The sequence below is a fragment of the Strongylocentrotus purpuratus genome, unplaced genomic scaffold, assembly GCF_000002235.5.
Source record: "Strongylocentrotus purpuratus isolate Spur 01 unplaced genomic scaffold, Spur_5.0 spur5_scaffold_16, whole genome shotgun sequence".
NCBI lineage: Eukaryota > Metazoa > Echinodermata > Echinoidea > Camarodonta > Strongylocentrotidae > Strongylocentrotus > Strongylocentrotus purpuratus.
In genome coordinates, this window is record NW_022145601.1 from 9668616 (window position 1) to 9681775 (window position 13160).

Consider the following 13160-nt stretch of genomic DNA (forward strand, 5'->3'; position numbering starts at 1 on the left):
GCAAAGAAAGAGAGGTAGGGTAGGGAGGATTGGGGGGGGGGGGTTAGAAGCGAAAGTGCGAGTGAAAGAAAGAGACAGACAGACAGAAAAAAGTTAGAGAGAGACAGAGATATACACAGAGACGGAATGTAGAAGAAAAAGGAGAACAGACCCCCCCCCCCCCCTCCCCACTCTATCCTCACGCACGATGACTCGATCCGCGCTCTCCCTCGCATTTCATCCTGGCCTCGTAAGACTACCAGTCCTCCTCCTGCACCCCCCCCCCCCCCCCCCCACACCACCCCACCCCATCCTTCCTCTAAATGGACCCATGCCACACCACTGGCTGAAACAGTAAAAGATATGAATAACACTACAGTGGAATCTCTTTATAACTTGTTCGAACCTCCGGACCAAGGATTACCTTAATGATATATGTGATATATCAAAGCTGAAAGACAAAGAAACAAACAAACATAACGAAAACAATAAAGAAGTGGGATCGGCAAAATTACCATATGAATCAAAATGAAAGTTTTTTCTATATTAGAGTGTTCTTTATGATATGTTTCATTGCTTAAGACGATCGAATCCCGGGTTTCAGTCAATTTTATTAATGCAGACGAGAAGACTATAAAGATAATTACAAACAAAACAAGGAAAATACAAACATGCTACGAGATAAATGGGCATGAATCCGTCAAATCGCCTTCTTTATGAAAACAAGGCGAATATATAGGTTTTAGTTTTCGGGTATGACTGTCCATATTACTTTACTGTATAGCACAACTTTTCAAGTCTAGCAAAATCCAACTGACACCTTTTTATATATCTGACGTTGATTTACCCTTCGATCGTCTAATATCATCCGATCATAACTGATTACCTTAACGGAAGCTATGCTCGTTCCTAGGTCATATTCATGGAGCGCAAAAATTGTTCCCTCCCATACAGATTGTGTGAGAGTGATCTGCATAAATTGTCCTTTTAACGCGTCACAACTATCTCGTTCAATACGCTATGGGACTACCCAGCCCAATACACAGAGTTTGGCCAACTTGTGTTTCATTAATAATCAACATGGCGTATATTATTTTGTTATGTGCTTGCCCATGCACAGAACAGTATTCGCCAATATTTTTCCAATTCGAACCGGATTGGTCACATTCTCTTTATCAAAACCAATTGTCTCTGGGACTAATACCATGCCGACGCCATTTTGTATTTTATCAAGTGGCGGTGGGTCGATCAAGCCTCGTTGCCGATCGCGGTCAGGTTATCGAGCGCGATCAACTTTTTCCTCTTCATCATCGAGATGGTCTTGATGATGCCGGCCAGCGTGAGGGAGCCGAGGATGATACAGTAGATGACGAAACGATCCATGGGGATGCCGAGACCTTCCACGGGGATACCGGCTACAGCGGCCTTGGCCCGTGCTCGACTGATGGAGTCCATGATGATGCAAGCGCCGACGATGACGACGACGCCTACCGGCATGAAGATGGCGATGAGGCAAAAGTTGACTTTCTGAACCATCTAGATAGAGATAAAGAAGGAGGCAAGAGAGAGAAGAAAGAAAGAATTATGAGAGAGCAGGCATGGGTCTTCAAGATCAGCCATTGGATATAATTATGGATGTGAAAAATGGGATATATTTTAGTGGTAATGCAGGGCAATGGTCACTGAAAGGTGTGTAGTGCACATGGCACCAAATTTTAATCTGGATCCCCCCTAAAAAAAAAAAGGTACAACTACAACAACAACATCAAGCAAACATGGAGATAATGTGGGGATGATATATTATATTCTTTATATAAATACTGTTCCAATGTGTTGTCTTTAACGTTACCAACGTAATCTCTCATTTATTATTCCAATTGTTATAAAGGTTTTAAAACTAGTTCACAGGAGGGATTAAGACCACCCTGCAAGGTCACTGAAAGGTGTTTATCTCATAAAATCAGCTCTCAATTAACATAAGAAAAAGAGGATCATGGGGACCAATGGTCACCGATTAGGGATTGTTTGCTATATAGAGGGCGCAAGTAGCTATGCGTAGGGCAGTGGGCCTTTAATACCTACCAATTCGGCCTGTAGATCTTTGATATTTCTGATGCTGTAGTCAGTTTTACAAGCTTCACAACGGACCTTGCCGCTACTCTTTAGCCAGGACTCGAGGCAGATCTCGTGGACGAGGAGCGATGTACCGTCACAACCACACGGTGTTACCAGTTCAGTGCTCCCTAAATGTGCAACGAAAATGATCACCACGACATCGGGACGTAAACAAATACAAAAATAAAATTGATTAATAGGTTTCGTTATATTGGGGACTCGACCAACAGTGGTGATGGATACGAGATAGTGGTAAGAAAATTACACATTTAGTATATGAGCTTGCCTCTTTCCTAGCTGGTAGAACGTTTACGATGAGAATCAAAGGCAAGATCTATAAGGCCTATGGTAGAATTAACAACGATGGTGTGACGTCATCATCATGGGCCAAGTCTTCAAGGTTTGCTGGTTCCAAACGATTTTTGTGTTGATCACACCAGGCCCAAAACATTGAATTCGCCCTGCTCCAGCCCGTTGCTTGAATGAATTCGCAGTGAGCCTCATGCGCAGGCTCAGTTTTATAGAACCAGTAACCAGGACGACGAGCGAGTATGACGTTATAGCAATTTGGTTCCCTATATGGTTCAGGAACTTGGATTGAGAAGACAGCAGAAATGGTATTTAGAGGAGAACAGAAAGAGCCATGATACGGAAGGTGTGTGGTGTGATGCACGGTTATAGGACACCTACCCCCTGGACATCCACCCCCCCCCCCCCCGGATAACCACCCCAGTCAACTACCCCTTAGGACAACTACCCCCTAGAGCAACCACCCTCTAGGACGACTACCCCCGGGATAACTACCCCCGGACAACTACCCCCTACGACAACTACCCCCCCCCCCCCCTCGGACATCTACCCCCAGACAACTAACCCCTACGACATCCTCTAGGACAACTACCCTCTCGAAAACTATCCTAGGGGGTAGTTGTCTGGGGGTACTTGTCCGGGGGTACTTGTCCTAGGGGTAGTTGTCCTAGAGGATGGTTGCCCTAGGGTAGTTTTCTAGGGGTAGTTGCCCGGGAGTAGTTGTCCTGGGGGTAGTCGTCCTGGAGGGTGGTTGTCCTAGGGGATAGTTGTCCTAGGGGCAGTTGTCCTAGGGGGAATTATTGACTGGGGTGGTTATCCGGGGGGTAGATGTCCAGGGGTTAGGTGTCCAGATACGGTCAATCATGTACTGTTCGATAGAAAGAACACAATTGAGCTCATGTAAAGGGTCTGGCAGCAACTGTGATGGAAGTTGTAAGAAGTGGATTGAGAACGACGGGTCATGTGTTGAGAAGGGGTGATGATTAAGCTGTGAAAAGAGCGTGTGATCTGGAAGTGGATGGCATAAGGGAAAGGAAGACCTACAATTTGATGGAAAGATATGCTGAAAAAATGTATAGCAGCTAGAGAAGGTTGGTCTAAAAGAAGTGGCTGCTCGTGACAAGAGGAAGTGTATGGAGGGAGAGTCAGCATAGCGCGAAAGTTATGCAGTAACCACCCCCCCCCCCCCCCCCCATTCCCCGAAAAAAACACAATAGCAAACGGTTCTATCGTGGATTCCTTTTTTTTTGTGCACGAGAAGCCATAGAAAGTTATGCCACTTTCGCTTTGCCATGTTTACCGATGTGATAAGTAAGAATGGTTAGTTTGCTCAACAAACAAATACTTTCACTGAATCAAACTCACACCAAATACATTTGAACACAGTCATACGGCTGTACACTATTAATGGATTGCAATTGGCCTTTGTACATAAATGTAAAGATTTGTGCGAATTATCAGAATTGTTCCCTGATTGATGTCGTTGTGACTTGTGTTCAGGTTTGATTATTGGGATTAACCCATATAGGTACCCGTTACTGTGCCCTTTAAAACCTTACATACTTAAACCTATTATGTGGGACTGTAGAACGATCACTCCCGCACAAGTACTAGTGTTAACTGTAAAAGGAAAGTTTTTTAAAAATCTACGCAAGTAGGATTTCTTTTACACGAACGCAGCTATTTCCGAAAAAATAACTCAAGGGCAATTTCAATATCCTTTGATATATTCAATACAAATCATGTTCAGATTACGTAATACCTCATTTTCTTGTTATTTTAATTCACTTTCAAGTGTTCCTTTACTGACTTAAAGGTACTATGTCCCATTTACAGGCCAAAAAAATGAAAAAGTTAAATTCCAACTACATTTGAAAGATAGTACTTATTTAGAACTTCCCTAAAAAAAGTTGGGCTTGAAAATGTCTTCAAGTGGGAAAATAACGACTATTAGTTGTCAAATCGACTTTAGGGCTATAGGGTGGTATTCTCATAAGTTAAGCCCGGACTAAGTCCAGACTAAACAAGAATTTTAGTTCACACTTCTATGGAATGCTAGGTTTCATCTTCCTCCTTCAATATTCATGACAAAGATAATCGACCCAAAACTTCGTTGAAATTCAGTTCATACTCATATTATCTTTTTTTTCCCATTTCATTGCAAAATTAATTTTTTGACACTTTTCATTGAAGGATTAAAATAATCTATACAGGGTAAATTAGTTTGCAACAGGCACTCCATAAAAGTGTGAACTAACTAAGTATGCGCTAACTTAGTACGCGCTACCGGAATACCACCCATAGAGCCCAGAAGTAATAGTCTTGATTTTCAGACAATTGTACCGAATGGTCATACGTTTTATGCTGCGCAAAGATTCAATCAGTTTAATCTTGGCCATCACAAGAAGTGGGTTATTGATGTAGACAAATGCTCATGTACCCTTTTACAACTCTTTTCATGTATGTTATTACCAAAGAAGAAAAAAGCCAGTCAGTCACTCAATAGTGTCTGACAGTGAAGTCTAGCAAGTAAACAGGTTTCCTTGCATAATTTGAATATTAGGACACTACTAACGTTTAAATTTCACAGATAGGACATACATGATATATTCATAATTCCTGCAAAGTTCTACAGAATTTGAGGTTGGCTGCAAAAGGGACCTTCAAGTAAAATACAATTGTAATCATATCCTTAATTGTAATAATGCAGAATCTTGACCAGCCATATTTGATTTGTTTTTAATATATCATTTCTGGCAGTTTATACGCACTAGTAACAATGTGTATTGCCTATTTTAATTTGAAGTATATTTGCAATACTCTTGTTTGGACACTCATGATTATTGTTATTCATATAAATATACTTATTCGGCAGTACTATTCTATCGTTATTTTTAGATATTTATCTTGATTATTTCTTGTTTGTTTTAAATATGTCATTTGATGTACCATTATCATTTTGATGTATTTACATTGTCTAACACTGCCCAAATGAAAATCAGTCTTAACTGTTTGGGCTTTTTTAACAGTGTATAAATAAAGATATCAATTCAATTCAATTCAAGATCGCACATTTCGATAGGCATGCATAATTATGTGACCCACAAGCCTATTGACAATGCCTTGGGTTGTTGTTTTTTGTAATATATAGCGATCGTGTTTAATACATGTACTATCATTTGCTAGATAGATGACTTGATTCAGGGATTTTTTAAACATACTTTCCTGCCAATTTGGGATTTCAAAAAGGAAAAGGAAGTAGAATTAGAGTAGAAATTGATTGACATGCGATTTTCAAAACAAAAAGTTGCTCGGTGAAATATATATTAATTCAATCAAAATGTTATTTGAAAGTTCATGAAATTTACTTTATGAAAATAATCTTTTTTTCTGGGATAAATACAAATGTATCGTCAATTCAAACATGGATGCGTGGTATTACTATTCACCAATTTGCGTGAATATAGAAACTGGGTATCATGCCCTTTCCAGTCAAAGTAAACGCATATTACATTACTTTTCATTCATGTGTGAATAAGCAAACTGGAAATTCAATGGTTTAGGTATTACCAAACACCATAATACAAACAAACCTGAGAATATAACGAGAGAGAGAGAGGGAGGGAAAGAGAAACACATTTAGATTTTAGACAGGTAATAATCACAAAAGATTTTGTCAACTCATGCGTGGATTTGACCTTGGTAGCGAAAACTGTGCTTTCATCTCGTATACAATAAAATGCATTTAAGATAATATTGACGTTAGGTATCGTGTTTTGACAGGGATCGTTTTCAGACTTATGGTTTCCCCGCAGTGCTGGTTTCTCTATTCTTACCATAATGTCGCAGTCCATATAAGGTCAGATAACTTAAATCCCGTTAATCTGGGAAAGATTTCCTTTTGCGGCAGCCACCTAAAATCTAACCCAACCCTAACCCTAACCTTATCCCTAACCCTAACCCTATTTTATCATAGATATATCATTCTAAGCTGTACCCGCATTTTTTTTTTCAATTTGGGTGGCTGTCGCAAAAGGAGATCTTCCCTTAATCTGTTCTTGTAATCAAAGTAAATGTAATTTACGAGTCATATTTCTAATTTGAAATAACGATAACGTGAAACGGTTGTATGATCTTGAATTAATGTATTTTTTTAATTTTAATGAACGGTAAAGATATATATTTCGTTTCAATATTTGTTACCCTTTATGTTGTTACCCTATTACTGTTACTCATGTGTTGATTTTTGTATTATGTTTGATGTATCTGTAATTTGAAAAGTATGTACAAATGTATTTGAATGTATGTAGAAGTTTAGTTAATTCCTTATACATTTTAGAGAAAAAGAAAATGCAAAAGAAAGAAACATATTCTTAAACTATATTTTATGGAAGTCCAATACACGTAGTACAAACACGAGAGTGGTCAAGATCTTAAAACTAAAGTGTCATCGGAATAATTCATGTTATTTGGGGCATCAACGGAGAGAAAAGACAGAAGAAGAAAGTGAAAAGGAAGAAGGAGGAGGATGACGATGATGAGGAGGAGACAAGAGGAAGAAGAAGAAGAAGATAAAGAAGAAGAGCTGGGAGAGGATAGAAAGAAGAAAACATAACAAATAGCAGTAACCATGGAAGAATCCTGGATCGAAGAACAGGCTTAGACCTACAACATCGTGTATTAAAGTAAAGTAAGTAAAGTAATAAACAAATAAAAGTACCGTTCTATCCACAATTTGACACTTGCCTATAATTATTTATTATCTCACCTTTCCTATCCCATATGCTCTTGCAGTATGTACACACATTCGGGTACGTATACTTCTCGAAATTCTTGATTCGTGGAGAAGGAGGTTGAGAAGTGACCAAGCTCCCATTCTTTCCTTCATGACTGTCAACACCGCTGTCGCCTTCAAACGCACGATTGTCGAAGGCTTTCGGCGACGTCACCGAGTATTTCTTTCCTTTCCCACCCATTTCTATTCTTGTCTCGCTTGGATTCCAATCTCATGCGCCTATCCTCAGTCTCTGAACTGTCTTAGGACCAGCTTTCCGTAGATAACAAACTGAAACAAAATTCCCATAAATCACAGGTCGATCATCTTATAATATAGGCGTTCTGATACACCGATTCAACAATAGTTATTGTCTTCGCGTTTCGCTCGGCGACTTCAATTTGACGACATTTCTTTATCCTCGATGTGTTGGCGCTGGTATACACAGGATAGTCCGTATTCGCGTTGTTCATTCTCCCAAAAGAATCGCTCGTACCAACTTGGCATTCATAAGGTGTTCCCAATGATCCAAAACAAATGCTAGATCAGCAATATTCATTGTTGGGATAACTACCCCAAAATGAAGTCGATAATGTGTCTCTCCACGTTATATGAATGTCTATGTATAACTATAAATCCCCGCGCACTGCATGGCCTGTCTATGTGAATCTACATGGGTAAAATCTGTTTTAAAATCCTTACAAAATCAGTCGAGTGTAACGTTTGTTTAGTTGGAGAATACAATACAAGGGAATCGAGACTGGGACTGAGATTTAGTTGAAAAGCGCATATTCTTTCGAGAACAATTTGGGCGATTTTAAGTAACTTATCCAAATAGAAATGAATGCCCCAGTTTACATTTTTATGTCAAGTTAATATAGGCGGTTCCGCATACTCATGATGAAAACGATATTCAATCAATTATTTCAACATGCAGATAAGGGCGCTACGATAAGAGCAGAGTGCCTACTTTCCATGCACCTACATTTATCACACCGCAAATTTGTACCTAGTATATACTGCCTTTACAGCCCTGTATAAGAACTTATTCCGCCCGATAAAATCGACCCCGGCCTAGTACATTAATAACAATTATATTTAAAGAAATCACCCTTACTGCCTTCAGATAACTACTTTGCGGCAACTAAATGGGGAGAGCCATATTAATCCGTTATAGGTGTCCGAGGTGGTATCGCCTAAGCCGAAGTTGTCCGGAAGTAAATGTCCGGGGTAGTTTTCTATTTTAAAAGAATGGTAAATGAGGTAGTAATCTTATTCCCCTCCCAACAGAATCCGGCTCACAGATCGGAATCGAACCAGGAACCTTAAAGGACTTCTTCAGTCAAACTTGCTTTAGTGACCACCTATCTACAAGGACCACCTGTCTACAAAAAACACACTTTTTGTTTCCCTTGAAAATTGATTATCATTGAAACTACTAAAGAACCTGTCTTCAAAGACCACTTTTTGTGTTACACTTGGGCGGTCGCCATACACAGGTTTGACTGTATATGCAAGACAGTGCGCGGTTGAGCGAATCTTGGATATCGCACAACAGCTCTGTTATTTTCGTTGATGTGATTTTTGGCCTATTCAGTCCGGGATCCTCCGATCTCGAACCGAAGGTAAAATGCTCTTACACTGTTTATGGTCTTTATGCCTATTCTTGTAAATCATTTGACCATACATACTTAAGGAATTCTATACGTACGGGATGTGTTTACACTGGTTTAATTATAAGTTGAGAATATCTCAACTTGATCAGAATAATTGAGGTGTTAACACTAAAGGGATCTCTTGCGAGTAAAGTGAGTGTACTTGTTTGATCAAAAGAATTGTCTTGAGAAGTAAATAAATCTTAGATTAACCAGTTTTCCTGATGAAATCCAGACCATTATTATGCAGCTTAACAATAATGATGTGGCATATAATAACATTTATATAGCGCTTATTTAATACTAATGTTTCTTTTCGCTGTTATTATCACCCTCCATGAGCCAAGCGCCCCGATGAGCTCTGGCATTCGAGGAATGCCTTCCTATGAGGTACACATTTATATCACCTGGGTGGAGAGTGGAAAATGCAAATTGATGTCTTGCTAAAGGACAATCGTACTTCGGCGGGGCTCGAACCGCGAACCATGACACTGTCCGGTGACGTATCCACTAGGCTAGACCATGCCACTTCTACACGTCTACTACATCTCTTGCTTAATCCATTGTCTACTAGAACAGAGTGGTCTCGGTATTACATCTATGGGGAATATAAGGCTATCATTACCCAATTGGTTAACTGCGAATTAACATGACGTGCATCAATCGTTGAACCCGGAAAGATCAAGATTATGCTTACTCTGCCATCTTTGGAAAACAACGGTCGATGCAGATGTTAATTTTTGTCCTTTAGATCTCTGAACCGTTTCCTTTCTTCTCGAGACAGAGTGTACACAATGTACAATGTGGCATATGATAACATTTATAAATCGCGAATAACACTATTGTATCTAATCACTGTAACTTTATTACTCCGCCATTAGCGAGCGACCCGATAAAGCGCTCTGGCATTCGAGGAATATCTTCCTAAGAGGTACCAATTAACAAAATTAATGTAAACAAAGAACAGTTTCCGTTTTTATTTTTGTAATAGGTACTCACAGGCGCGTACGCAGGGGGGGGGGTTTGGGGGGTTAAACCCCCCCCCCCTTTGGAATTGTTTTGTGTGTAAACCCCCCTAAAAAAACCTAAACCCCCCCCCCCCCTCCCCCCCCCCCTTTTGGATTGACCTTACCCCCCCCCCAACGGAGCAAAATGTCAAATTTCCAAATTTCGAGACCAAAAAAAAAGTGTCCTCTTACCCCCCCCCCCCCCCCCCCCCCCCCCCCCCCCCCCCCGCTTATTCAGCGGCTGGCTGAGTCGTTGCGAAATTTTCGGACCGATTTATAAATGTTAAAACCCCCCCCTTGAAAAAATCCTGCGTACGCGCCTGGGTACTCATTGTTATTTCCAAATTAGGCCTATGATGTGTCAAGCATTTTTCTCTCTCGCTCGCTCGATCGATCTTCCTCGTTCGTTTGAGTTGGGACCTCCGTGATAATGACGATTTGGTTTATAGTTATACCGATATTATGACGATATTTTTTCTGGGACCTGTTCTTTAGCGTCACCATCCGAAAAAAAACTGACTCTGCTTCGATTAACAAGTACACATTGAAAGCCATGCATCAAGGAAAGCTGGTTTAAAAAAAGGTCAAGCGATTAAGGCACTGGAGAGGGAGCCATTCAATTATGTTGTCCACTGGTATTGTTGTCCACTGGTAAAGAGAGAGACAGACAGAGAGCGACACACACATAAGGTAGAAAATGTAACGAAAAGGAGAAAAAGACCCCCAAAAGAAAGGGGGAGATAAACATGAGAGAGAGGGACCGGAGGGAGTGAGGGGTTGATGGTGAAAACAAAGAGGGCATGTGTTTTGTCATGATGCTCGTAGTATTTTCCTGCTTCTCTTGTTTATAGCCATTATTAAGTAGTCAGTAGATTTTATTATACTTATTTGTATTTATATTTTTCTCAGTTCTTTAGTTAGTTTAGTTTGTAAGCATTTGTATATATGCAGTACTCTTATCTGATGAGTTTGTTCATTTAGGACAAACTCATAAGCTACTCATGACGAACCTTAATTCCACATGCCTTGCTTCCCCTCATCTATCTATTGTTACGCAATATTATGTCAACGTGTTATATTCATGTCATATTGTAATGTGTGTTATGAAAGAAAGATAAATAAAACTTAAACTTGAAGTTGAACTTGAAGAGAGCGGGGGAAATGAGAAAGAACCTAGGAATATCTATAAGAGAATGACGAAAGGGAGAGGGAGAGAGGGGAGGGGATTGAAGGAAAATGAATGAGAGCGATATAAATCCGAGAGGGAGTGATCGAGGAAAGAATAGGGAAAAGGAAAAAGAGGTGGAGCCTAAGAAGGCGAGTAAAAGACAGAAAGTGAGTGTGTGGATGTAGCCGTGCGTTGTTGGGTGTACTGTGTGTGCGTGTGCGTGTGTGTGTGTGTGTGTGTGCGCGCGTGAGAGAGAGAGAGGGGATGGGAGGGAGAAAGATATACAGTGCGTCCCAGAAAAAACGAAACCGAGAAATATCGATGTTTTATCATAACTTAGTCATAATTATAAATAATAAATGACACCTATTTGTAAAGCTTAGATCCTCTTCTTCAATGTGATGCAACTCACATGATGCATATTTCAAGCACGAGTGATTAAAAGCAATTTGAAGAGAGGAAACCAAAAAGTCATTTGGCGGACGGTATCTGAATTTCAAAGTGAAAGTCACATTTTTAAAATGTTCATTTTCGGCCCTTTCATGTGACACCTCAATCAGCAAAAATGAGCCAGGAATAATAAAGTTTTGTTTGTTTAAAGTCATGCTGCATTTCCATAATTTAATTAAACGAATTCGTATTCACTGGCTGCCTGCCGTAGTAACAAACAGAGTTAACAAAAGACTTAACTCCGTTTCGTTAACTATCAGCCATGCACAAAAAAGACGGAAGACTTGATGCATGGGTGATCGTCAACGAAACGGAGTTAAGTCTTTTATCAATTCTGTTTGCTGCTACACCAAGCAGCTAGTGAGAACGAATTCGTTTAATCAAATTATGGAAATGCATTACTTTAAACAAACAGAACTTAAATAACCTTATTAATTATAATCGTGATTAAGTTATAATAAAACATCGATAATTCTCGGTTTCGTTTTTCTGGGACGCACTGTTTAGGACTATATGAGAATGATAGATAGAGAGAGAGAGAGAGAGATCAAAGAGAAAGGGGAGAATGAGAATGAGAAAGAGAAAAGATGCGAGCGAGAGAGCGGGATATCACTCTTTGTATCTAAATGCTAAGAGCCATGAAAATGAAAAGAAGCGGGAAATTTAGCCTTGTACATCAGGTCACATCAATTCAATTATGCTAACAAACACTAATTCCCCCGAAAAACAAACAAAGCAACACAAACAAACCAACCAAACAACCAAACCACCTGTAGGCATAGTATCATTAAAGGGCCACTCTAACCCAACTTGCATAGCCTTTCAAAACATGAATACACCTCTACTTATTAATAATCCAGCCTCTGATTTTTCAGAAAATCTCTAAATTGACCAAAAATGATAATAACCATCCATTTTTCACTCTTCTCACGCTTGCTGGGCTATCCTCCTCGAAAAAGGTAATATGGTCTCGTGGCTTGATGACGCAATTGACGTCATTGCGGGCATGTGCGATTAAATAATTTCATAATTAGGAATGACGAATTTGCCAGAAACGTACTAGGATTATCAAATGCACATTATTTTCGGATACAATTTTTTTCTTCAATTAATATCATAGTTTGCCTTTTTAAAAACATTTTAATGCCTAAATCACCCTCCTTTTCACCGGAGAGGTGCCTGCAGTGACGTCAAATGCGTCATTACCAAAACTGCTTTTTTTTCTGAGCGTTCTGAGTCGTCATTTTTAAAGCTATATTCCAGAATCATTGATGATTTTTCAGAAAAATCATTGTCATGTTCGGAATCTCTGTCAAAAATGGTTCTACGTGTCTTTTTTTCCCATTTTTTTTTTAGCCGTTTTGGTTAGAGTGGCCCTTTAAAAGACAAACAACAAGAACAAAACATCCCAAAGCTCACAGAACATGCACATGGCGAAAATCAAAGTGACATATAAAATTATGATGAGGATCCACATCGCCTCAACTTGGCTTGCCAAGACATGCAAAAGCTTTTAGACAACATCATTCGGTATTTATTAAAAAACTACATTTTGTCTAAGACCTGAGCTACAATATTTTTCTGAGCCAAGAACATTGGAGGGCTTTGACAATTTATTAACATTCTGATCTCAAAGCCTTGCTAACACATATTGCCGTTCGACCGTAATAACATCACCAGCTTGCATTGACAACATTCATCAT

The 13160-nt window shown here is 39.6% G+C and overlaps 1 protein-coding gene across 1 annotated transcript; it reads right to left on the bottom strand.

Moving 5' to 3' along the window:
• Window positions 1-514: 514 nt before the first annotated feature.
• On the bottom strand, window positions 515-7861 carry LOC100891648 (E3 ubiquitin-protein ligase MARCH8). Its single transcript, XM_003728669.3, has 3 exons — window positions 7172-7861; window positions 2062-2222; window positions 515-1515 (listed from the first exon to the last, which is right to left on the bottom strand). Exons 1-3 carry the CDS (start codon window positions 7377-7379, stop codon window positions 1228-1230), a joined length of 657 nt encoding a protein of 218 aa, XP_003728717.2. The 5' UTR covers window positions 7380-7861; the 3' UTR covers window positions 515-1227.
• Between the last annotated feature and the right edge of the window lie 5299 nt (window positions 7862-13160).